The 27,706-nt window shown below is 41.2% G+C and overlaps 1 protein-coding gene across 1 annotated transcript in view; it reads left to right on the forward strand.

Annotated features, from left to right (window-relative positions):
• Positions 1–22,109, forward strand: part of LOC103595501 (thyroid adenoma-associated protein-like) — a gene marked incomplete at its 3' end in the record, with an annotated part of 97,735 nt that extends 75,626 nt beyond the window's left edge. Inside the window, exons 3-7 of the mRNA XM_008578921.1 lie at positions 14,116–14,495; positions 15,094–15,212; positions 15,568–15,640; positions 18,512–18,665; positions 21,978–22,109. Coding sequence (XP_008577143.1) covers positions 14,116–14,495; positions 15,094–15,212; positions 15,568–15,640; positions 18,512–18,665; positions 21,978–22,109 — 858 coding nt within the window. The remainder of the gene's footprint in view (positions 1–14,115; positions 14,496–15,093; positions 15,213–15,567; positions 15,641–18,511; positions 18,666–21,977) is intronic.
• Between the last annotated feature and the right edge of the window lie 5,597 nt (positions 22,110–27,706).

Below are 27,706 nucleotides of genomic sequence, written 5' to 3' on the forward strand. Positions count from 1 at the left end.
ATCCTTGACCTTGGTTTTATCAGCACCATTCTATAACCAATAATTGGCCATTTGTATATCTTTAGAGAAATGCCTATTCAGATCCTTTGCCCATTTTAAAATTGTTATTTGTCTTTTTATTCTTGAGTTATATGAGTTCTTGATATGTTCTGGATATTAATCCTTATAAGATATACAATTTGGTTCCCATCCTATGGGTTGTCTTTTCACTTTCTTATAATGTGCTCTGGTGAACAAGTTTTTAGTTTTAATAAGGTCCAGTGTATCTGTTTTTTCTTTTGTTGTTGTTGTACATTTGATGTCATATCTAAGAAACTATTGCCTAGTTCAAAGTCACAAAGATTTGCAGCCATGTTTTCTTCTAAAAGTTTTATAGTCTTAGCTCTTAAGTCTTAATTAATCCATTTTGGGTTAATTTTTATATTTGGTGTGAGGTACAGGTCGAACTTCATGCTTTTGCATGCGTGACTATCCATTTATCCCAGAAGTATATATTCAAAAGACTATCCTGTCCCCATTTAATTGTATTGGCGCTCTTGTCAAAAAAATCAATTGACCATAAATTATGGATTAATTTCTGGACTCTTAATTTTATTCCATTGATCTATATGTCTGTCCTTATGCCAGGAGCACACGGTCTTGATTACCATTGGTTTGTAGTAACTTTTGAAATTAGGATGTGTGAGTCCTTGTTTTTTTCCCCAAGATTGTTTTGTCTGTTCTGGGTTCCTTGCATTTTCATACGAATTTTACGATCAGCCTGTCAATTTCTACCAGAAAAGGAAAAAGAAAAAAATCCAGCTGAGATTTTGATAGGGATTACATTAAATCCGTAGATCAATTAAAGGAATATTGCCATTATAACAATATTATATCTTCAGATACATGAATATGGAATGTCTTTCCATGTATTTAGGTCTCTTGAATTTCAGTAATTTTTATAGTTTTCAGTGTATACATCATGCATGTCTTTCATTAAATAATGTGTTCCTATTTTATTCTTCCTGTTGCTATTATAAAGGGATTATTTTCATTTTATTTTTGGATTGTTCATTGCTACTGCACAGAACTACAAATTGATCTTGATCTTTTACCCTGTAACCTTACTGAACTCATTTATTAGCTCTAATAGGTTTTTTAGAGGACTCCTTAGAATTTTCTATATCCAAGATCATGTCATTTGCAATAGAGATAATTTTTACTTCTCGCTTTCCAATCTGGATGTCATTTATTTATTTTTCTTGCCTAATTGCTCTGGCTAGGACCTAAAGTGCAAATAGATGTGACAAGAGCAAAATATCCTTGTCTTGTTTTTGATCTTGGGGGGAGAGCTTTGAGTTTTTCACCATGAAGTATGATGTTGGCTGTGGGGTTTTTCATAGATGCCCTTTATCAGGTGAAGAAGTTCCCTTCTATTTCTAGTTTGTTGAATATTTTTATCATAAAAGGGTATTGAATTTTGACAGATAACTTTTTCTGTCTAAGATAATCATGATTTTTTTTTCTTTATTCTGTTAATATGGTATGAGTCATGACTTTTTACTGCTTAGTAGTATTCCATTGTATGTATGGTTTGTTTATACTAATTCACCAGTTGATGGACATTTGAGTTGTTCCCACTTTTTGGAGATTGTGAATAAAGCAGCTTTGAACGTCACATAGAAGTGTTTGGTCATGTTTTCATTTCTCTTCAGTAAAAACCTAGGAAGGGGATTACTGGGTCATATGATATGGATTATATAATTATATAAGAAAATGCCAAAATGTTTACCAAAAGGGCTTACCATTTTGCACTTCCATTGTCACATAGAAGTGTTTGGTCATGTTTTCATTTCTCTTCAGTAAAAACCTAGGAAGGGGATTACTGGGTCATATGATATGGATTGTATAATTATATAAGAAAATGCCAAAATGTTTACCAAAAGGGCTTACCATTTTGCACTTCCATCAGCAGTGCATGAGAGGTCCAGTTGCTCCATATGCTCACCTAGACTTGTTATTATCTGTCATTAATTTTAGCCACACTAGTGGGTGTGCAGTCATGCCTCTTTGTGATTTTAAGTTGCATTTCCCTAAAAACTAATCATATTAAGCATCTTTTTATGTGCCATATGTGCCTACATATATCTTTTTTGGTAACATGTCTTAAAATCTTTTACACATTTCTTTTGTAAATTGAGTTGTCTTATTTTATATTGGTCTTTATTCTGGACACAAGTTCTTTATACAGACAAAATAGTTTTTACCTGTCTGTGGCTTGCCTTTTTATTTTCTTAACAGTTTCTTGAAGAAAATACATTTTTAATTTTGATGAAGTCCAGTTTATCCATTTTTTCTTTTGTGTTTTATGCTTTTTGTGCCATTGTTAAGAAGTCTTTGCCTATCCCAAGGTCACAAAGATGTTTTCTTCTAACATTTTATAGTTTTAGGTTTTTACATTGAGGTCTGTGATCTACCTTGTTAATTTTCATGTATGTCATCAGATAAGGTTGAAGCTCTATTTTATATTTTTTGGTATGGAGATCCAATTGTCCCTGTCTTTGAATATTTCTTCCATTCTTCTCTTTCTGGGATTCCATTTACACATAAATTAGGTCCCTTGAAGTTGTCCCACAGATCACTGATGGCTCTGGGTTTCTTTGTTTTTATTCTCTCTTTTTTAAAAAATCTGTGTTTTGTGATATCTTCTAATTCTGTGTCTCCAAATCCTAAAGTTTTCTTTTGCAGTGTTAATTCCAGCTGAGCAAGACCTATTTGCTCTGGGTTCCTCCTTTCTGTGCTGGGGCTTGGAAATTGCCTCTCAGCAGTAGGTTGAGGCAATTGTAAGGCTTACCTTGTTTGTTTCCTTCTTTCAAGGATCTTCAGTCCTGCACTGCTGTCCAGTGTTTAAAAACAATTATAATTTCACACACTTTGTCCAGTTTTCTAGTTGTTTATGGTGGAAGGACAATTCCTATAATGGTTAATCCTTCATGAACAGAAGTAGAAATCACTTCTGTCACCTTATTTTTAAACCTCTCGGTTCTTCAACTGTAAAAATGGGGATAATACTTTCAGAGGATTGGGGTGAAGGTCTCATAAAAAAATTATGAAAACTCCTTGAAGAGTGACATTATAAGAAAGGAAAAATCCAACATTGGTGGAAAAAACAGCTATTAAGAGGTAAAATTGATAACAGGAACAAAGAAATGAATGGTCATCACATCCAGGCTAGAAGGCAGAGCTTTTGCTGGGCCCATGGCTGGGTACACTTACTCCCAAGCTCACCTCCATTGCTCACCTGGCAGAATTTACTTAACTCTTCCCTCCATGTTGGGGTTGGACTTCACATTAAGTAGGAGCATTCCTAGTTCAATCAGATTCTGTTGGATTTTGCCAGCTGTAAACTGCTCCTTGCGTCATCGCTCCTACTGGTGTTAGTCTGCAGTCCAGTGCTGCAAGCAACCCCTTCTGTCTTGGATTCTGTTTCTTAATGTGCAGACCCCCAAGTGCAGGAGCATTCCCCAAACTGTATATTGTAGCACTGAAAAGGGACTGAGATGGATGATCCTAGACTCTCTCCTACTACAGGTGAGGCAACAGAGGTAAGCCTCAGTTATTTAAAGGAATCTTCCTAGCCAGCTACTGACTCTCAAGTTGGTTTCATGCTGTATCCCATTGCCTAAGAGTGGAAGAGAAGCCTGTAGAGCTAGAGATGGGTCTGGAGCTCACAGACCCCTCAAGCCCATTCACAAACCCTTCACACGCAGGTCTATAAGCTAGGTAACTGGCTAAAAGGTCCTTGGAGCCATGGTTAAAGAAGGAATAGTCTTTATTCAGCACATACACGTCTAGGAGCTAAGCAGTCCACTGAAAAACTCAACTGCTACCAGCAAAGTCCAAAGGAAAACTGAACAGCTGCCAGCAGGTTAAACATGCTCTATTTTTAGATTCGAGCTCTGCCAGCCAGCCTGCTTCACAAACTGAAGAACACACAATAGCAACAAAACTAAAAGGATACATTGGCATACATGTACACTAACTCCACCCACACAACTTGTTTACAAAGAATTAAGAATGTGCTGCTCGACCCCCAACCAGACCTGAGCTGAGGGAGCCTGACTAAATTATCCTATCTTCCTCACAAAGCCCCAGGTCCTTTGTGGATAAGAGTAAATTAAATAGGGGGGTGCATAAGGTGTCATGGTGGGAAAATTTCTGATTCCTAATCCTGTCCTTCAGAGCAGTTCATTGAAAGAACCAGAAGTAGTATATGCTTAGAAATAACTATATGTTTGTGTCTTTGGATTGTCGTGTATTCACCCACAGTATTTCCTGACTTCTTCTCTGTGTTGGGAAAGGCTGGGATGGGATGGTGGGTAGAGGCAAGAAGTAAAAGATGTTGGTCCCACACAGTGCCTGTTGAGCTCTTCTTTAGCCTATCCAGATCCTCTAAGAGCTCTTCTAACTCATTGTCTCCCAAGCCTGAAAGGCTATGTTTTTATTTTATGGGTCAGCAAGATGGTCTTCAGTAGAATCCTCAGCAGCAGATGAGGAATCCTATGCTTGAAGAATACATGCCTTTGAGAATATGCTGGGGGCAAGGGACAGAGGAATATTTTCAAAGGGGTGTGTGTGGTAGAGGCCACACCTGTGTGAGCAGAGATGAAGGGGTTCAGAGAACTAGAAACAAAAGTAGGCAAGAAAGAAACCAGTGCCAGTTCAGGGTGAGACAAAGTTAGTCTACACAGCCATCTACCAGGTCATTTTACATGTTTGTAATTGGAAGGGCCTCTAAGGTCAGGATTAGTTTCTTGGGAGGGGCAGAGGATTAAGTAGAAGAATGGAATTTCCCTTTGATAAGGAGAAGCCAAGATTTATTAAATCAGTTGATTTTGTTGTTGTTGTTGTAGTTCCTATGGTTTCCTTTTCTCTACAAATACAAATTTTTTACAGAGAAATTGCATAACAGGACATTATCATTCACAGAGTGTACAAATTATCATCTGTGATTATTTTTAGAACCAGTTTGTCAACGATTTCAGATAAGAATTTTTTTTGGATCTGATTACAAATCTCTCTGACTAGAGGTAAAATTCTTTGAAATAGAAAAAGCAAACCATCTCACTGTGCACTGAAACTGAAATCTACTTCGTCCTCGTTTTTTCTTGTCCCCAACTTTTTTAAGGGGGGTGGAGGAAACTTTAGAACAATTATGTCTGCAAACTTTTCTTGATCAAGTGGTATCAGAAAATTCAGAGCCTTTACAATATAGGAAAGAGAAATTCATTAGTTCATCCCTTCATTCATTTATTTGAGGCAGAGGGAATACCATTTGCAAGGTCAGGCAGAATAAAGAACCTTCTTTTGAGGCTCAGTGACAGGTGACCTCCATAGTGGCACAGTCTATTGTGCCATCTGCACAGTATCCCCATAAGTTACTTATTTCACAGCACTGAACCTATTTTTTTGTTTGGCTGGCCATTTCAGTCCTGAGGAGGATCCTTCCCCCTTCACAGACATAGATTGCTGCTTATCACTAGAATAAGTTTGCTGTGATTACAGGCTTTTGCCTCCCCTGTAGCCATCTCTACTGGGGCCAAGAAAATATCACTGTAGACCTTACACTTTTTCCTTCTTGCCCTTTTTATTTTGGCCAACGCAGCCCAAGACTCATCAGGCTGTCTTGATGAATGACATAGCAGTGAAGACCAGAAACTGTATAATATTCAGGAGCTCCTTGGTTGAGCACCAGATGAAGGGGTCGACTTATGATTAGGGGCCATGGTGTACAACAACATATCCATTAACCACTAGAATTACACACATTCAGCGTGGCAAGATGTTTACCCTATGAAAAGCATGGACAATCACAGGTGGTCTGAGGTAGAGGCTTTTGAAGTGTGGTCCCTGCACCAGCAGCATCAGCATTATCTGCGAATTTGTTAGAAAATGTAATTTTAGGGGGCCCTGCCCCAGACTTGCTGAAATCAGAAACTCTGGGGGCGAGCAGCTAAAGTCTGAGAACCACTGGTCTAACAGCACAACCACCCTCTGGGCCATTGCTCAATGATTAGAATGCCAGGTGAAACTGCCCTCTCTTAATTATTTTCTCTCCCTTGTACTTAAATTCACCTAAATTAAGTGCTCTTATGGTGTAACTCCACAGTATCCATTATATCCATAATTATATGGTAATGATATCTTTCACCTTTTTTTTGAGTGCCCTTCTTAAAGCTATTAAATTTAAGTGCATCTTTTAAAAATTGTATTGATTTTTTAAACTAAATTTTAACAAACCTCTGTGAATAGCTCAGAATATCAAAGATGAATGGTCCACAGGCATGCCCTTTGGGATTATGTTCCTCCTGTAGGGAGGAGACACACTTCCCTAAATAATAAAACAGTACATGCTAAGTATGACCCCATCCCTGCTCAAGGTATGTCCTGCTATTAAATCTTCTTTCAGCAGCCTGGTCAATGTTAGTGCCCTACCTTCATTAGTTAGGGAGTGGCAGCTTTGAGATCCAGAGTTGACTTTAGTAATTACTGTTCAGATTGCAAACATAACACTGAACTCTCCAACCTACCATAGAACCAAGAACCACTAAGATAACACATCTGAAATTACTAGATAGAATTGTGTGAAGGGGCCACTGTGCTCCTTCACATAGACATTCTGCTCAGTATCATCAGGGATTCTGTAAAGTCATTTCGGTTCCTTCATGGGAAATCTCTGTTCTTGATAGTCATGCTGTCCAAACAGACCAACCTCAGGAAGCTTTTATCAGCTTCTCCAAAGCTGTAGTTCCCTAGTGCTGTTCCCTGGTGACGGTTTTCACCAGCCCTTGGCACAATGAAACTATAGCAAAATGACACTATAGCAAATTTTTCTTAAAGCCAGATTTCTTTGAGGAATTGCCCTTTATGATGACATTACAATTTCCTCCCCTTTTTTTGGTGGTAAGATAGCCTCTTTCATGAAACGTTAATAGATGGTAGGTTTTTAACATCCTTACTTTGCAAAATGAAAAGTTGGCCACTTATACCAGTCTGCCACATTGTTTATGACATTTTATTGGGAATTATTTCTCCAGTGAAAAAGGACAAAGCACAATAGGAGATATTGTCCTTCCATGTGAATCCCTTGAAGGCCAGAAGTATTCTTGCTCTGAAGAAGGAAAAAATCATTAATTCCAAAGATGAAATCAAATTGAATGTTTAGAATCAGTCACACATACTTGGGTGACTGAGATGACTGCACTGGTGGGACATGCAAGGACTTTCCAAACAAGGTGAGCTGGAAAAAGCTCCAACCAATAAGGGTTTGGAATAATCATTCTAATTTATGAAAAAATGTGATGGGACCAGAGAACATACCTTGGGATACAAAGCAGAGTAGGGGGGAAGGGGGATGGGCCAGTGTGGATCTGGCTTTCACATCTTGGGTACAAGGGGTGACTATCAGCTTTGTATCTCATGAATATTCATAAGCAATTTTAAAAATATGGTGGGGCCATTAAAGCCAGGACTTGATTCTTTCACTGAAACACTTGACTTTCCAGGAAAGGAGAAACCCAAAGCAATCAAAATTGAGATTGCAAGTAGAAAAGGTAAGGTTTAAAAATTGCTATCTGTTGCTTGATGCTTTATTATAATGAAGGAATGGATGAAATTACTGTCTGCTGGAGAAGAGGTCTGCTAAACCTCACACTAAGGAGCTAACTTTATTTCTTCGTGTGCTGCAAAGGGCACTCACAGGAACAATAAGTACCAGGTGTTGATCTAGACTTTGAAATACATTTGGTAGAGCAGGTCACAAACATTGCTTCACCAGGGAGAAATCCTGGTTGTGAAAACCATTTGACGAGCTCTACCTGGAGTAGGTTGTAGGGCCACTAAAACAGTAGCTGCCAATACCAGCTGCACTCTAGAATCACCTAGGTCACTTTAAAGCCAGACTTCCAGGATTCACCCCAGAGATGTGATCAAGCGTCTCCCAACATAAGTATTTTTCTGAAGCTCTCAGATGAGTTTAACGTGCTTCCTGGCTGACAACCACTGTGTGAGAGGAAAGCAGTACTTCGTTAGTCACTGCACTGCTTATGTTGAAGTATGGGGCGTTTCTACCTCCAACCTCCTATTCCACTACAGACTCCCTCACTCTGGGCACTGCGGGGGATGGCAGGGGAGAAGTTCCTGTGGTCCCCATGCAAATGAAAGTTCCATGAGAGTGGAGTCCGGACTTTCTCATTCACTGCTACATCCGAGACCTAGAAGAGACCTAGAACATGACAAGGGAAATTGACAGTGGTCTAGTCAAGGCTGTAAAATGCAGTCAGGAAGCCATCTCAGCTTAAGCTTCAGGAACGTCTTGACTGAGTCCACTCTGAAACTTTGCACTCAGCCAAATCATGAAGGTTGCCACTTCTTGGGTAAACAACTGCTGTGAATATGCTGATCGCTGTTTTCTGCTACTTCCCACCAAACTGGAAGGTCTCTGAGTAAAGCCCACCTCAAAGAAGTGTTACAACCAATCCCTTACAAACAAGGCTATTTGACTTGCACCAGTCACAGCTTTTGTAACCTCCCCCTCCTTTTTGCAGACTTTGTCCTTTAAATGTCCTCTCATTTGTCTTTTCAGAGTGCATATCCCAGACTTCTTGAACTTGTGTCTCCTGGACTACAGTCGTAATGAGTTCTCAAATAAACCCTCTCTGATTTACTTTGGTTGACAAACAGAACGTGTACATAGTGAGCAGTGTTTACATTGGTGAAAGCCTGCCAGCCAGCCAGGGCCCTTTATGGTGCTTATTCATTCTTTTGAGTTCTTGGTGATTTTCCCTTCTTTGGTGTTTTTATTTGTAAGAGAAAATGGGGTGTGGTGAATTTTCTAGTTCTTAACCACTGTGAAGTACTGGGCTGAAATCAGCTGTGCTCTGCTTGGAACTACAATCCCTACCCACACACCCACCCATACACTCTATGAACCCATGTGAAAGCTATCTCCCAAAGTACCTAATATATGCTCAATAATGTTTATGGAATTATACTGAAGTCCACAGGCAACGCAGATCAAGAAGTTCCAAAGCAAAACCCTTCCTGAGCATGTTCCCCATCTCCCTCTTTTGGAGGTAGTTTCTTCAGTCCTGGCTTCTTGGTGATACCATCCCTCCTCAGTGCCCCAGAGGAAGCAAGTGGGCCTGGCTGCACAGCTCTTGAGTCAGTGCACTACACTCTGCCTGGAATATTTCTCTCAGATAACAGGTGCCTATGAAAATTATCCAAAATGGCCTTGGTAGTTCTTCCTATTTTTAATTACGTTTTTAAGAGGAGTGTGATTCTTAGCTGGGGTGCATAACAGAACTACCTGCCAGCTTTTTTTTTTTTTTTTTTTTTTAATGTGGCTAGTTGGGCCAGGAGCCTACTTACAGATCCGAACCCTTGACCTTGGTGTTTTAACACCGTGCTGTAACCAACTGAGTGAACCAGCCAGCCCGTTGCCAGCTTCTTAAGATTACCGTTGTCTGTGCCCAACTCAAAGTCAATTGAATCAGGATCTGCAAGAGTGGAATTCAGTCGTGTGTTTTTAATAGCAGTAATAACCTTCACTTGAGGGCAGTGGTTTTCAAAATACCTGGAGCAGCAGCAGCAGCATCACCTGTAAGCTTGTTAGAAATGCAAAATCTCAGCCAGACCTCCTCAATCAGAAACTCTGGAGTGAGACGCAGGCAGCAGTCTGTGGTTTAACAAATTCTCCAAGGCATTCTGATACATGCTTAAGTTTGAGAAGCTCTGCTTTAGGGCATCTCTTTGGGTCATCATTGCTGCACAACAGAAAATATTTTTTCCTAGCAGCAGTTTGGAGAAAGTGCCTAAATGCAAGTCATTTGATAATTTTCCACCTTGTAGCTCAGACCTAACCTCTCTTACTGCTCCTCTGCTGACACATGAATTCAGTGAACCTAGTTGAAGTCCTCTCTGTGTCTGTTCTCTCCTAACTCTCCCTGGAGTATTTGCCCTTTTCTTTCCTCTCCTAGTCAGGCACCTGGGCAGCCTTTATGGCCCATTTTAAATTTTGTTCCCTCCTGAAAACCCTTTTTTAACTTCTTTCTGAAGAAAATAAGTACTCATTGCATTCATTTTGGTCTTTCTTATGGCTTTTTTGTTGTCTTTGTGACTTTGGGCAATAACTTAACCTGTTTCCTCCTCTGTAAAATGAGAATAATAATAATAAAACCTTTCTCGTTGATGAGTTAATACTTGTTAAAGTGCTTAGAATAATACTCAACAAATGTCAATTCTAAAAGTAATTTTTCTTTGTAGCATTAAATAATGGGTATATAGTATTCTATAATAACAGAATAGAGCTTGGCACATAAGTACTCAACAGATGTCAGCTTTTAATCCTAACAATTTTAGGACACCGAGCATTTTACAATTTTTATGATTATCTTATTATTATTTTGTACTTGTTCTTTATCCTCCTATTGGTGATGAAACTCTGACAGTGTATAGGGAAAGTGAAATGAAATGGTCAGTCTCCCTTGGGGGGTTCGGAATCTTGCTGAGCATTTGATGTAAATATGATAACTGCATGTGCGCCCAGGTGTTCCTTGGCTATTGTCTGATGTAGATGTGCATGGACACCCAGGTGTTCCCGGGTTGTCTGACTCATTCCCAGGTGTCATGGGTTATCGGACTTAAGTATAAAGGACAAACAGCAGTTATTCACAGTGCCTCCTGCCCCCATCCTTTCTGACACCCCTGGGGGGTGGGGTACGGGGAGGCCACTACTGCTGCTGCAAGGTGTTGCTGCCAGGGGCCCTGGGATGCACCAGGAGGCTACCTCCACTGTGGCTGGAGGCTGCTATAAGCTGCTACTGCTGCGGCTGCTGAGCTCACATTGGAATGAACCTGTCAACTCTGCCAACAGCTGCCAGGATCTTTCCCAATTACCTAGCTCACAACCTGCACGTGAGGGGTCTGGTGACCCAGTCTGTACAACGGGTTTGACGGGTCTGAGCCCTAGCCTGAGACAATGTATCGTTTTCTTTCTCAACTCTGAATCACTATATTTCCCAAAGTACCTAATATATGCTCAATAATGTTTGCGGAATTATACTGAAGTACACAGGCAACACAGGTCAAGAAGTCCCAAAGGAAAACCCTTCCTGAGCATGTTCCCCATCTCCCTCTTTTTGGGGTAGTGTCTTCGGTCCCTGGCTACTTGATGATACCATCCCTCCTAAACACCGCAGAGGAAGCAAGTGGGCCTGGCTACCCAGCTCTTGAATCAGAGAACTATACACTCTGCCTGGAATATTTCTCTCAGATAACAGGTGCCTATGAAAATTATCCAGAATGACCTTGGCATTTCTTCCTATTTTTAATTATGTTTTTAAGAACAGATCTCTGAGCCATATTTCTGACTCTTTGCCAAACAAATGGGATTCCTTTTTTTTTTTTTTTTTGGTGCCTGGCCAGTGTGGGGATCCAAACCCATGATCTTGGTATTATAAGTCTGCACTCTAACAACTAAGCTAACTGGCCAGCCTGAAATTCTATTTAAATACAGGCAGCTGTGGGTTATTTAGAGACCAGAGTAGTGTGATCTCCTCATTACTAACTTGTAATGGAATTAGGTTTTTAGGCATTGAAAATAGTGTTGACACTAAGGTTGAGGATCGCGACTGCCTGGAGTTTCCCTATGGGCTGACAAGTTTGCTCACTCAGTAGAGCGTGGTGCTGATAAACACCAAAGTCAAGGGTTCATATCCCCATACCTGCCATATTGGAGCCTGAGTCCAGTCTCCACTTCACCTCCTGGGGAAAACTTCTTTTTGAAACAGTTTGATGTGTTACATGAATATTCTGTATTTTTAATTCCTGGATTATTGCAAGCCTATGCGATTTTTCAATTTCAAGTGTTTTTCCAAGTGTTACCTTAATCTTTTACATTTCCATAGTCAGCAGGGTTCACTGAGTTATTATGAGATGATGAATATAAACAGTGCTTCATAAGCTATAAAATGCTTATAACTTAAATGTTCTCTGGTAAACCACTCCAGGATCATTAACTTGTTGGGTAGAATTATTAGTTGGGGTTCATCAGAGAATGCTATAAACATAACATCTCAGTTTTAGCAAGGCAGTTGAAGAAGTCTGTCCTGATGTTTTTGTAGATAAAATTCTATGGACAGAATGGTACAGTTAGGAGGATTCATAACTAGGGGATAGCTAGAACCAAAGAGGGCTAGTTAATTGGTGAGAGCTTAGAGGGAGGTCGGATTCAGGGGAGGGCAGGGAGCCAGCTGTAACATTCGCCGGAGGCCTCTGTTCTCCGCCTGTTCCAGTGAACATTTTTAATAATTATTTGATTGTGGGTGTTTATGGCATGCCTGTGAAATTGAGGTTTACCCAACTTCCATTGCATGATGAATGTGTTGTATGAAGAATTGGGTCCTGGGAGGTACCTAAGACTTCTCACCAGAGTCATGTCCACCCCCTCCCTCACACCCCCGGCCAATTTTATTCCTTCAGTGCATCTCAAATCTACCTTCTCCCTATCCCTTCCTTACTTTAGGCCCCTATCATTTTTCTCTTGGACTACTGCAGTAGTCTTTTAACTGGTCTCTCTGTCTCTACTAGTGCCCCCTCAGCAGTAACAGCACTTGAATGGAAAAGTGCTCCTGACCCTATTACTTAAAATAACCCCTTAGTGGCATTCCCCTGCCTACAGAGGAATGTCCAGGCTCCTTCACGTAGTCTAGGAGGTTCTCTGAGTCCTGGCCACATTCCTTCTCTAGCCTCATCTCCCACTGTTCCCCGCCTCGAATTTTATGCTGTAGTGATATCAGATAGCCTGTAGTTTCCTGCATTGTCCATTCTGTTTCACGCTTTTGAACCTTTGCCCAGGTGGTTCTTCTGTCCTTGGTGATTCCAACATATTCTCACCTCTCTTCTCCATTGAGACTTGGATTATCATTTATCATTACCACTATATTAGAATTATCCGTTCATGCATTTCTCTTTCTCAAACTAGACTATAAATTCTTTAAGGGAATAATCTTATTTTATTCAGCACTTAGCACACAGTATTCAGGCAGTAAGGGTTTTTTTTTAAATCAGAACTAAGAATATGAAAAGATCTCAGCAACTAAAAGGCAGACCATAAAACTTAACAGGGAGATAAAAATTTAACAGGGATATATTTGGGTTTAAAACAAAGAAAGAAAACAAGTCTTGACCAAGTGCTGAGTATAAGGTGGAAGAAAGATGACTCACCACCATCAGTGGACCATGTAAAAAAAGAAGTGCTGTGGTTTCAGTTAACTTTATGCTCCATATAAGTCAATACTGCGATGCAACTTCAGTAACCTAGTGTACAGAACAGAAAAAGTAATAGTCCTGCTGGTCAAACCGTGAGGAGAGTCATGATCCATTCTATGGGCTGTGCTGTAAGAGAGGGTGAGGCATGTCTAATGGAAGGTAGCTATAATAATGAGAGAAGGTGAACCCTGTCATATGGGGAAGGAAGTGGGGGGTGTTTCATCTGGAGAAGACAGAGGGGGCATAATAAGTGTAACCAAACTCCTAAAAAGCTATCATTGGGAGCCTCAAAATGCACAATTAGGCCAGTAAGTGAAAACTCCAAAAAGAACTTTTTGACAGTTACATCTCCTAACAATGGAATAAGCGATCTCGAGAGATCCAAGTTACTGTAACGTTCAACCAAGAGCCTCTGGCAATAGGTACTAGAGAAGGGATCTGAGCCCCAGAAGGAAGTTTGGACTAGATGTCCTTTTCTCCTGGTCAACTTTGAGCCTCAGTGATTCAAGAGATCACTGAGTTGATGTTTATTGAATGTAGAGGAGGTATGCCAGGATTGCGTCTTCTGATAGTAATGCCTTTGTCCCCCAGGGGAAAAATTATTTATTACCTATATAGAAATTGTTTCTGGGCCAGAAGTCTGAGCCTTAGTGGGCTAGTCACTTACTACACTGTTTGAAATCTACTCAGGAAAGGCATTTGATGGTCCCACCCCATGTATTCAGAGCCTTCCATTCTCCAGTGTCCTTTTGTGGAAAGTTGAATAAAGCAATTATAAACCTCTTTCCCTTTGCTTTTTTTTAGTTCTGGAGAGTCTTGGCTTCTGGGAGGAAGTCAGAGGGATCATCTCAGGATCAGAGCTTATCACGGGGTTCCCCGGTACCTTCAAGGTGCCAGGCTTGCCCCAGTACCTTCAGAGCCTCACCAAACTAGCTATCACTGCAGTGTGGGCAGTGGTGGCCAAGGCTGGAGACCAGACAAGGGCTGTCCCTATCTCCTTCACTCGGCTGTTAGAGTCTTCCTTCCCTGAAGTACGCTTGCTGATGCTGGAAGCCCTGTTGGAAAAGTTCTCATCAGCAACCTGTGGATTAGGAGAGAAGGGACTGGCACCCTTGCTCTGCAATATGGGAGAGAAGTTCTTGCTGATGGCAATGAAGGAAGATCACCCAGAATGCTTCTGCAAGGTAAAGTCTCTGATGTACTGACCGTCCCCTTCCACTCCTCACATTTCTTGGTGAGTCATCAGGATAATGAGGGCAAGATTGGTTTGGGGCTCTCCAGGGACAATAGGAAGTAGATTTCACATACAGAGGGTAATAGTACTTGGCATAGCTTCATGCATAGAGGGGCACCAAGAAAAGCTTTTGATGATAATGGTATTGATAGCAGAGATTAATCAAAGGCAGAGCAAGCCACTCTGGGATGTTTAGGAAACAGGTCATTGAAAATTAGCTGTAGAACGTGTCAGAGGTAGTCTTTGCTGACATGGCTATTTGGGGGCAGATGGCCACCTGGAAAGCATAATCAAAAGGAAAGGGTGCTGGCCTAAGAATCTGAGCATCTAGCTCCCATCCCAAATTCTAGGAGTCCTCAGGTTTGTCATTGCTCTTCCCTGCCTTGGTCTCCCAAAAGTGTTACCAGGGAAATAAGTCAGTGGGAGCCTTTTAAAAGACAGACCCCTTGTCAATGCAAGTGATTATTATTTAGCATATGGAGACTTTTCCCTGAATATTTGTTTTTTGTTTTTTTGGTTTTTTTTTTTCATGCATTTGGCTGACGCAGATACTGAAAATTCTCCATTTCATGGGCCCGAGAGAATGGCTTTCCCAGACGGAGCACTGTGTTCATCTAACCCCAAAGGAATTCTTGATCTGGACATTGGATATTGCTTCCAATGAAAGGTTTGCCCCCAGTGCTCCCTGTACAACCTTGCTAGGATATATGGTCCCTTCAGTCACTATGTAATGAACTTGTGCACAGTCCTGGCCTAATGGCTCAGGTCCTGTATTTCTCTCTAAGCCTCAACCTAGGAGCTATGTTCTCAACTCAAGAAATGGAATGATGTCAGAGTTTCACATTAATAACCAAAAGGTAATCACTTCTGAAGGTATTTGTATACCAGGAGGTAGAGATGTCCAGTGTTCACATCTGCATAAAATACAGACTAGCTGCAAAAACCATCTATGTGTAAAATGTTCGATTTTATTTTTGTGTTTGCTTTTGTTTCATTTTTGGTTTCTTGCTTACTTTTCCTAGATCTGAAATTCAGAGTGTAGCTCTGAAACTTGCCTCCAAAGTGATTGCCCACCACATACAGACACATGAGGAGGTAAGGCTGATTCTGTTTCTGTTTTGGGGCCTGGGTTTTTGTGCTCTTACTAATCTAAAAGATGTTAGTAAAAGTGGATTCACTGTCCTAGCAGGCAGCATCACTGTGACGTGTATGTAGCCTCTAAGAAATATTGTTCATGTTACTATATATATATATATATATATATATATATATTTAAAGCTGACTGGTAAGGGGATCTTAACCCTTGGCTTGGTGTTGTCAGCACCATGCTCTCCCAAGTGAGCTAACCGGCCATTGCTATATAGGGATCCGAACCCGTGGCCTTGGTTTTATCAGCACCACTCTCCCAAGTGAGCCACTGGGCCGGCCCTTGTTCATGTTGATTTTTCACTTTGGGCCTAACTTGTGAAGACTTTTTTGAACACCACCGCAACATGCATATGCTGAGATCTCTTGTTCTTTCCCCATTTTTCTAGCTAGACCCTTTATTTAAAGAGGAATAAACTAGTTAATTTCAAGAATATTTAGGATTGCAACCTAGTGAACTAAGTATGAAAATATATTGCAAAGGCTTAAATATTCCCCCAGAACATGACCCAGCTGGCTCTGGATGGAGGCCCAGATATGCTGCTCCCCCACCCACCCCCTTTTTACATGACCTTTGGGAGTGATGTGGAACTTAAATAAGCAAAACAGCTTCCTGTGAAGATGCCTTAAGACAAATACATGCATTCTTAGGTACATACAAGAAAGATACCACCATAACAAAATTATAAGTAGAAGCCAGTCAATACTACAATAAAATTACCTGAAGGTCTTGATTCCACTTTACCACATTGTGATAGTGGAGGCATAACATTGACAATTCTGAGTCCTTACAATAAACCTACCACTGAGATAGATACCAAAGATACAAAGATAGAGACTAGAGGTATAGTCTAATGAGAGAAAGAAAGCATTAGATAATTGTGTTAAATGCTCAGGTAGGGAAGTATGCCTAGGCTGTGGGAACCCAGGGAAGGGAAGGAGTATTTGGGAGCTGAGGAAGACTTTATAGAAGAGATTGTTAAGTTCAGAGAGCCTGGGGTTAGGCAGAGATAAAACCGGAGGTTGAGATTTAATAGGCAGTTTCCTTGGATCCGTCATTCAAAGGCAGCCTAGGAGGTCACTAGGAGCCCCAAAAATGTCCAGTAGGGTGTGGGGAGTATAGGAAGGGAGGTGATTTGCTAAAAAATTTACAGCCCAGAGAAAAAACACCAAGTTCTAAGAAAAAGTCACAAGGCAGCCTAAGTCTGCCAAAGACATCATTCTTACCTAAAGCTGTTTTTAACCAGTTGTCATGTGTATCATTCAGACACTGCTTGGTACTTGAATCAATGATATTTAATGAAAATTGTGAGTCTTCCAGGGAGAGAAAAATTAACAAAACTGTAGAGAAACACATAAAGGAAACCTGGGTTTCTTTGTATATTGGGAGTTAGCATCTTCCTCCAGGTCTAAGATGCTCATCAACTTAGTTCCATTTTTTCCCCTAGATGGTCAAAGGAATCAGTAGTCACATTTTGAACATTTAGAGAGGTTCAGTTGATAGGAGAAGTAAAGTATATCTGGAACAACAATCCTTTTTCTAGAAAAAAGTGAAAAAACAGAGTTTAAAAGATGGAAACAATCCAAATGTCCATCAACTGATGAACTGGTAAACAAAATGTGGTATATTCAAACAATGGAGTGTTATTTGGCCATAAAAAGGAATGAAGTACTGATACATCATATGGCATGAATAGATCTTGAAAACATTATGCGAAGTGAAAGAAGCCAGTCACAAATACTTATTGTGTGATCCCATTTATGTGAAATGTCCAGAATAGGCAAATTCATAGAGACAGAAAGTAGATTAGTGATAGTTTAGGGATAGGAGATGGGAGGATAGGGGAGTGATAGCTGAAGAGTACAGGGTTTCTCTTTGTGGTGATGAAAATGCTCTAAAATTGACTGTGGGGGTTGCACATATCTATAATTATACCAAAATCCATTGATTGTCCACTTTAAATGGGTGAGTTGTATGGTATGTGAATTATACCTCAATAAAGCTGTTAATATTAAAAATAACAATAGGGCTCTGTGTAAACAATTGTGTTAGTTAGGGAGATGCTTTAAATGTTTTAACAGAAACTCAGATATTGTAGCTTAAGTCAGATGGAATCAGTCCAAAGCAGATATGGTGGCTTGAAAGTGTTGGGCCCCAGGTTGTTTTACTTTGTTGTTCTGCTGTCCTCAACATGTGGCTTCCATCTTATGGTCCCAGATGGTTGCTCCAGCTCCCACCATCTTGTCCTTGCTCAGCTAGCTGGAAGGGGAAATCCAGGAAGAAGAGATCATGGATATTTCCTAAATCATGACCTTAAAGTGCATAGATACCACTTCCGATGACATCCCATTAATCAGAACCTAATCACATGTTACTCCTAAATGCAAGGGAGGCTGGGAAATATAGTCTGTAGCTGGGTGCTCACTGGCCTAGCCAAAAATCTGGGGTTCTGTTCTAGATAGGAGGAAAATCTGGTTATTGGGGAAAAATTATTTGCTGCCACGGTCTTTCCCCACAAGTTTGGTCTTTACTGAAGCTGTCAAATACACCAGTGTTCTGATAACCTGATTTGCATCAGAAAAGACTTCAGGAACTTTCTCACTAGTTATAGTGACTCCATATTACTGAAAAAGATTTTCTTCTTTGGGCCTGTTTATTTCTCCATAGTTGAGATAGAAAAGCAACTAAAAAGACTTTCTTCCCGCTGAGGTAAGTAAGAGCTAATTTGAAGACCCAGTTTGGTGTAGGTCATCCCTGATTTCATGTCAGCCCATGGTTGCATCTTCTGAACTACTGATAGATACATTTTGTGCTTTCAGAACAAGGACTTGATAGCCCCTGAACTGAAGCAGTGGGTTCAGCTAGTGGTCTTGTCCTGTGGAGACCATCTTCCCACAGAGTCTAGGCTGGCCGCTGCCGAAGTCCTTACCAGCACCACACCATTTTTCCTCACCAACCCTCATCCAATTCTTGGTAAGTGTGCTGCGGGGGACGCAGGAGGGTCATTGTACCAAACACTAAAAGCATGAATAGGTGCTATAGGCTAAAAAAGAAGAGAAGATGAAAACTGGCAGCATGAATGATGCTTTTACATCTTTCGGATATATTCCTGCCCTCTTAGTTCATACTCTAATCATTTTTCACAGCAGTCTCTTAACTAGCCTCTTTTCTTTCAATCTTATCCCCCAAGCCATTCGCCACAAAGCTTCCAAAGAGCTCTGTGGTCTTTCCAAAATGAAAATCTGATCATTTCAATCCCCTGCTTAAAACCTTAAGTGGGCTCCTCTTGCCTTTAGGGTAAAATCTAAACACCCTTTAACATGGCTCGTAGGCCCTTCCTGTTCTGTCCCTGTCCCGTCCCTCCTGCCTCGTCATCCACTACTCCCCAGCACAGGACCTATGCATTAGCAGTAGGGACAGTTTTCTAAACAAACTGCTGCTTGACTGACTTCTGTTTGTCTTTCGAGACTCAGCCTAACTGTCCCCTTTTCCAGGAAGCCTATTGCAGTAATCCAGGTGCAAAATGAATTGGCAGCAAGGAATAAGAGAGGACAGGCTCAAACTGACTGACTTCTGTTTGTCTTTCGAGACTCAGCCTAACTGTCCCCTTTTCCAGGAAGCTTATTGCAGTAATCCAGGTGCAAAATGAATTGGCAGCAAGGAATAAGAGAGGACAGGCTCAAAAGACCTTTAGGAAAGAGAACCAACAGGATGTGGTGGTGCTAAGGGTGATAAACAAGGAAGATTTAAGGATGGCTTCCAGGCTTCTGGCTTAAATGACTTGATAGTCTGCTGGTTCCTTTCACCAAATTTACTTTTAAGTTTCAGGACATAAAAGTGAAGATATTTTGAAATTAAATGGATGTGCAGACCTTGGCTGATTTCCAGTCATGTTCTCTACCTCCTTGTCTCTTTCCTCTTGACCACCGCCTGTGCTTTAAGAGTAATTATTAGGAAAGGGCATCATGCCATTGACACTAACGAAAACAAAGCTTGAGGTAATCCTCAGGAATTGAAAAGCATAGAGGCTTTTGTTTTGTCTTAATTTTTAAAATTGTGTTGTTTTGTTTTTAAACATTGGGTTTAATAAAAGGAAAACCCAGGACCTAAAGCCGTACTCTATCCCCACCCTGCCCTCTCTTGCCATTTTTAATCCCGTGTTATTGTGCTATGATTCTCTTCCCATCCATTGGTGGAATTCTGATTTTGTTTACCTCTTCTATGCTCAGCTCTCAAAAACAAGACATGGTCCCTGTCTCCAAGGAACTTTCAGTATAGTTGTAGAGAATGGATTTACAGAATAAAGGAAATAATTGTTTTTTAGATTGTGAGATTCTACTTTTAAGTGTTACAGGTTTCAGACCAATGAAGTGTTTCGTGTCCCTGGTTTTATCTGGGAAACAAAGTTTTCTTTGATATACTTCTACTTCTTTTTTCTTAGTGACTTCCAAACATTTTTCTTATACCCAAAGGGGAATTGAGAGGGAACCTTCTGTGACTATGGTTTAATCATTGGATCTAGAGGAAAAGAGCAAAAGTTAATAAACTTTAGTCAAGCTTCTCCAGTAAGGTTAATATCATTTTGCAGCATATTTTCTGGGTGACTTTGGCTGCTCTAACCCTAGCTCATAACAGGCAAAATGTGTGTGGGATAACCTGGGATTCCCATGTGGAATTGAGTCCTGGTCAAAAACCATTGGTTCATAATTAATCACTGGCGCTGGTTATAGCATTATAGGAAATGAGGAAGGAGATCAATGGTGACTGATGGCCTACAAGAACATGAAAAATAGGTACTGAATAGGTAGAAATGAAGGCCAGAAAAGTGCACGCAGACAAGTCGAGTCATTTAAGGAAAAAGAAAAAGCAAACTAAAGAGGGAAGGATCTTAGGGATATTAATGATCATGTGAAAGAGGAAAATATTTAAAAAGGAAATATTAAACCCTAGAGAACAATTCGAAAGGATCGGTTCTGAAAGACTAAGTAAAATTCAAAGCCAGATCTGTAACAGAAAGAAGAGAAAGAAACCCCAAATGGAACCGTTAATGTTCTTGGTATGACTAAATCGTCTGTGATATCAGGTTCTCTGTGGACAGATGAGGGAGAGGATAGAAAGAGGGAGTTCTTTTTTTTTTTTTTTTTCTCCTTTTTGTCTTTTTTCGTGTCTGGCAACGGATCGCAACCCTCAGTGTCGCGCCCGTACCGGACCGGGACCGGCCACGGGATCGCAACCCTCAGCGCTGCGCCCACACCTCGCTCAGCCAGTGAGCGGGAACCAGTCTGTATGTGGGATCCGAACCCTCGGCGGGAGCGCCGCCGCGCTTCCCAAGCGGCGCACTGTAGCAGTGCACCACCGGGCTGGCCCAAAAGAGGGAGTTCTTAAGACAGGATTGTTTCCCTGTTGAAAGGATAGGGAGGCTGTGTGAGTGGTCTTTCATGTCCCTGCATTGATGACCCTCTGGAAGCCTGGACCCACTTCACCTGTAGAGCAGGTATCCTTTCTGTGAGGCTCTGCCTACCACTCACTTCCCTCATGAAGTCTGTCTCAGTTATAGCACTCCATAGTGATCTTTGCCTTTTGTGAGTCATAGCCACACAGATTCACTGACTACTCATTGTCTTGTGTTCTGGACTTTACATTCCCTTTGGTTGCTCAGGAGTAGATACTATGTCTTCTCCTGTTCATTATCCACAGCAGCACCCAGCACAAGTGACTAGACAGAGTCAGTGCTAGGGGTGATGGCAGTTAGATAATGGACCCCACATATGGGTGACACAGGCTGGCACCTTTATCCAACCAGCTGAGCTAATTGGCCAGCTCTACTGGTGCCTTTATCATGGATCTTTCCCTTTTTTGACTCTTGCTCACAAAGCATAATCTTGATTGATACTTTGCTTTCAGAATTTATAAGCTCAAACAGTCACTCAGGTCAGCACTGGGCTAGTTTCCTCAAAGCACTTAATGCATAAAGTTTTATTCTTGAGAATTGTGACTCACTGGGGACAGTAGGGAGCCCAGGGTGGGTAGCCCTGCCTGGAGCTGGTTACACCCAGAAAGCCTGCCACCCTCCCCAAATAAAGACATTACCAAATCTTCCTTTTAAGGCCCTATCTCTTGCAATGCTTGTCTGACTCTGAGGCCTTCCTACCTTACAGTACCCAAAAAGAAAGGAATGTCTCAGCTTCTTCAGTCCTGCCTTCTTCCACCATGGATTTGGAGCAGTATTTGCACCTGCTTGTTGGTTGCATTCTAGGTAATTCAGATTCCTTTTGGTCTTCTTAGAGTTGCAGGATACACTTGCTCTCTGGAGGTGTGTCCTCACCCTCCTGCAGAGTGAGGAGCAAGCCGTCAGAGATGCAGCCACAGAAACTGTGACGACAGCCATGTCCCAAGAAAATACCTGCCAGTCAACAGGTACCTCATTCTTATCCTTTTGCATTGCCATATTGCTCTAAGACAGGGGATGGCACACTTTTCTGTAAAGAGCTAGAGAGTGAGTATTTTAGGCTTTGTTGGCCAGTTAGTCTCTGTCTCAACTCTGCCATTTTAGTGGGAAAGCAAATGGGCATAACTATGTTCCAATAAAACTTTATTTACAAAAACAGGCAGCTTCCCAGATTTGGTCTGCTAGCCATAGTTTGCTGGCCCCTGCTCTAGGACATCTTAGAGAAAATTTGTTGGTTTTTGTCTTGCATAATATTGGGTTTTTTTTAATTGATACATAATAATTGTACATATTTATGGGATACAGTGTGATGTTTCAATACATGTAATTGGCAGAACTTTCAAAATCCTCTCTTCTTGCTAATTTGAAATATACAATATATTATTTTTAAACATAATCATCTCACTGTGTATTGGAACACTGGAGCTAATTCGTGCTATCCACCCATAGAGAAAAATTGTTTTTGAAGGTAGAAATTTAATTAACAGAATTTGGTCTTTGCTAGTTATATTGTCATCCATTTTAAGTAAGGCTAAATCTTGATTATCTGTGATTACAATACCCAGAAGTCACAGATCCATCATTTTGTTCCTGCATGCAACCTAAATAGATGATGATTACATGTAAGTTAAGTTTCTCTTCTTTGTGCATTGGCTTCTCTTTTGGTGGTGACATTAACGCAGGAGGCAGAGGGGGAGTAAAAAGAAGAGTAGCCCAGATGGGTAGTTCTGAGCTAATATTCACAGTAAGAGCTGTTACAGCTCTGGGCCCTGGAGTTGTCTGTATATGAGCATAAATGCTATGGAAGCAAAGAGGAACTCTGGGTGTGGACAGAAAGCGGGCTGCTGGATGGAAATGACTGGGGAAAGGTGGTGTAGAAGCAATGTCACACCTCTGGACAACTGGCCATCTGGGAGAGTGACTGCTTTGATGGACTTAGGTTCCCTGTGGTTGGGGCTGGGTGTCAGGGAAGATCCCTGGGTCAGCCATCCCAGTGAGAAGTAAGAACACCATTTTGAGGCAAGGGGTCACAAGCTGAGCAAAGAAATTCACCTTAATGGACAGCAGAATAAGAAAGAAAGTAGCCATACAGTGTTTGTAACTGATTCAGGGCCCCTTATCTCTGTGGCTAGGGCTATTTACTGAGGTGGTATGCAAGAGTGCACTCCCTAGAAGCTTCCTGAATCCGTGAACTTTCTGGTATTTGAGTCCACAGTCATAGTGGTCTATGTGTTTTTATCTGTATATAAGGAGGAAGCTAGTTTTTGAATAATCTCTCAGTGATACTACTCCAGAGCAGGTTTAGCCAGGATCAGCTTTGCCTCTCAGTGGGAAGGCATTCGAACAGTGCTACAAGTGGTGTATGAGCTGGCAGCAGGCTTCTTCCCACTTCTAAATTCTGCCATCAGTGGTTCATGCCTTTTTCCAGTTGAAGCTTTTCCTTAGAAGGACTCACAGAGCACCCAGTGAGTGCTCAGTAAGTATTTGGTGGGATATAATACCCAGTAGATTTTTCTAGGACCCTCTCCACTAAAGATAGAAACACTAATTTCATAGTGAATTCATAGGTGGAATTCTTCCCTTTTAATCTTTAATCTGTAGTCTTTGCCCTACTACTTTGATTTCTTTCAGAATTTTTCCAGGTTCATTTATAGTAAAAATATATTACCATGTTCTTTCTCCTTCTAGTTTGAGTTTTTTCTCAAGAAATGCAAATCAAATTATATATTGAATGCCTTCTGCATCTAAAATCCCCTGTGTGAGGCCTCTGAAGGAATAAAAAGTATAAAATGCTACTCACCTATTTTTGTATTCCTTATCTTGAGCTAAAAAAACCAGATTTGAGGTGTGAAAAAGACAAGAATTCTATAACAAGTAAACGGAGTTTAATTGGAACAAATCCCATACCAGAGGAGAGAAAAGTCCTACAGGAAGTTATTAGGACAACTAAAAACATTGGACTGTTGAATAGATTAAAAACAATATTAGATTTCCTGAATTTGATTACTGTGATTTTATAAGCAAATATTTTTGTTCTTAGGAAATACACACTTAGGAGTAAAATTAAGGAGTAAAGAGACACAACATCTGTAACTTATGCTCAAATGGTTCAGAAAAATATGAAACTATGTACTTATAAATGTTAAACATAGATATAGAGTTGCTGTACTTGTGTCTTTTCTATATGTTTAAAATTATTTCCAAATAAAATGTTTTTTAAAAATCCAATTTTATAACTAGAAAAGACCAACACAGTAAATATTGAGACTATCTAATTGATTTATCAATAAATAATTCAGCCCCCAAAGTGCAACTTTCCCCTAAATTATATTAAAACATCTTGCCTCCATTCTTTTCTCTCATTTTGAGGAAATTTTTGCATCCAGGAAATCACATTCAAGCCAGATTCCTCAAATTCGAAGATCTCAGCAACATAACATGACTGTGGTGGCATTCGTTCACTAAGCAGCACTTCCCTGTGAGCTCTCTGTTTTACCTGATTAATGATATTTAGAACCTCCGTAATATAGCTTGATTTTCTTAAGCATAAAATACAAATCTTTCTGCTTTAGACTGAAAAGTAGCTGAGGAGTGAGAATCACCTCCTGATTTTTTGCTTTAGTCAGAACCATATTGTCTTGTTTTAACATCTCCCAAGGATATGAAGTAGTTGATGGTAACTTTTCACTTTCCTGCAGCATACAAGAGTTTTGTAGAATACACTGCCGATGGTTTTCTCTTGGTATTCCAAGTTAATTACTGTTGATATCTTGACTACCTTAAAAATCCATGCTATTTATTTTGTCCCCAAATCAGTGGTTTAATAAATGCCACAGTAAAACAATATCATTAAATTATGTTAATATTTAATGTCTTCTTTGAGAAGTCCAAGTTATAATGAAACATTAAAATTGATTTTTCTTTTCCTCCAAAGAAAAAAATACAAAAGGAGAACTCTGTGCCTTTGAGATCTCACACTATAAATGAGGCTGGATGTAGATAGAAGGAGCTTTGCTTGCACATCATCTACTAACAGCCTGCTGGGAAACATGGGGAAGTACAAGGAGCCTTCTGACTGTGGCGTCTAGGAAGGGTCTTGGGTCGGAGCTGTCCCAAAAGAAGAGATAAAATGGACCCAGATGTGAACAGAACATCCAACACAGAAAGAAAAGCCGGAGCCAAAACCTGGAGTTGGGGGAAACTTGGGAGCTGATTGGAGCTGTCCCAAAAAAAGAGATAAAATGGACCCAGATGTGAACAGAATATCCAACACAGAAAGAAAAGCCGGAGCCAAAACCTGGAGTTGGGGGAAACTTGGGAGCTGATTGGGCTGCATTGAGTGGACTTGTGTGGTCAGAACATGGTGGGCTCGGGCCAGGCAAGGGAGAGGAGCAGGAGATACACCTAGAAAGGCAGGGGCACCCTGGGGTGACTTGGATGTCTTGGGATGACGTCAAATGCCAAGCCAGCGACCTGTTTCTGGAGATGATGGGACAGGAGAGGGTTTCAAATAGGATGGTAATGTTACTAGAAATGTGTTTATGGGGCTGTCTCTGACAGCAGTATGTGAAATGGGTCAGGGCTGGGGGTGAGTGAGGGTATTCATGGATCAGGGAGGCCATCTGGGAGCTGGGAGCAACATTCCCCATCAGCTGCCTTCAGTGGTGATGGGATGGAAAGGGGAGGATTAGTTTGTGTGAGAGCATGGAGAATAGACTCAACAGGATTTAGGGACTGCTTGTGGAAGGTGGGAGTGAAGGGAAAGTGTGAGATGATTTCAAGGCTTCAGACCTATGAGTTATCCAGGAGAAATACCTAGACATGCCTCTGGCACTGATGTGAAAGTTAGGTTGTGGCATTCCAGGAAGTGAAACTACTGGGAATTAGGAAAGGCACTCAGAGGTCACAAGTCATCGTGATCAGGGACAAAGTATTCCTTAGGCCTTGGACAGATTGGCAATGGAAATTGAGAGGGCAAAAGGGGACTTTTATCTTCTGTGGGAACAAAAAGAACCATCCTGCCCTCTCCAGAACACAACACAGCTATCCTGGGAGCTCCAATGCTCTTTAACAGGGCTAGTTATCGGTTCCAACTGTCCAGATATCACCCTAGCATATCGTTTTGCACACATTTGGCTTTAGGTATAGATTTGTGATGTGAATCAGTTAATGATTCTAGAAGGCCTGGAGAAAATAGCTCCCTGCTTAGACAGCCCTCCTAAGTGTAGATTTGCTATTCACCTTTTTTGCTTTTTGGATTCTCCTGCTGTCCTCTTGCATGAGCTTTACGGGAAAAAGGTCAACTAAAAGCATGAAACTCGCAGCCTGTGAACAATGTTCTCTGGGCAGCCCCTGAAGCTCTCTCAGCCTTTGCAAGGATGAACTTACCACTTAGCCCCAACCTCTGCACTCTATCCCAGTCACAGAGCCAACAAAAGGGAACAGAAGAAACGGTGTTTCTAGGACTTAGAGTAGGGGATTGACATCTGCAGCAAGGATAAGAAAGTGTATGGGTGGGACTCCAGGTAAGGGCCTGCTTTCTCTTTTCCCTGCTCTGACTTGACTTCAGACCTTGAAATGCTCAGGAAAGCACTCAGTTCCAGAGCAGGAGACATGCAGGGCCACCTCTGCAGCTCCCCACTCTCTTCCTGAGCTGCTCCCTCAAGTCTGTCTTATGTATCGTGTTGGAACTCAGTGTCAGATTTCATTTGAGCAATGGCTTCCATGTTGAGAAAAAACAACCTAGACAATATTTAAATTTATTTATTTTTTTTTTTAAAAAAAAAGATGACCGGTAAGGGGATCTTAACCCTTGATTTGGTGTTGTCAGCACCATGCTCAGCCAGCGAGCGAACCGGCCATCCCTATATGGGATCCGAACTCGGGGCCTTGGTGTTATCAGCACCGCACTCTCCCGAGTGAGCCACCGGGCCGGCCCGACAATATTTAAATTTAAATCCCTAAATTTGTATGATTCTTTTTAGGCAGACAGGGTTCCAGGTGAGAGCAGCAGGGAAGGAACCTGTGAAGGTACAAACTTACCAAGCTGCCTTTGGATGAAGAGAGGATTAAAAAACACCTTAGGAAAAGAAAAATACTTCAATGGCTAGAAGATGATCAGAATTCAGGGATTGGGCCTTCCTTTTCTCCTCAGCCAGGTAATGGCTGCTCCTGAGACCGAGGGGGTTGTTTCCCGGCTGGGCGAAGAAAGTGATGGGAGCAGCAGCGGAGGCGGGGGTGTAGGTTATGAGGGAAAAAACGAACTGCGTCAGGGAGGGACAAAGCCTCCTTGTTGACTTGGTTGTAACTTGTTGCCGAAACGTTTAAGATAGCTGGTCATTTGTCATAATGGACATTAGCATTCATGTATGTAAAAAGGCTTGTTGTAACACTTCACTAAGGAGGATGACTCTGTAGACAAAAGCTTTTGGGCCACAGTTTTCATATCTCTAAAGTGGGCTTTTGCCCCAGACTGATTTCTGGTTGGGAGAGGGGTGACTGGGATGCCCCCGAGCCCGCTTGATCCTGCCGGAGAGCTGACGGCCTGAGGGCGCCGAGCCGGCTC

This window comes from Galeopterus variegatus, unplaced genomic scaffold, assembly GCF_000696425.1.
Source record: "Galeopterus variegatus unplaced genomic scaffold, G_variegatus-3.0.2 Scaffold1782, whole genome shotgun sequence".
In the NCBI taxonomy this organism is placed as follows: Eukaryota; Metazoa; Chordata; class Mammalia; order Dermoptera; family Cynocephalidae; genus Galeopterus; species Galeopterus variegatus.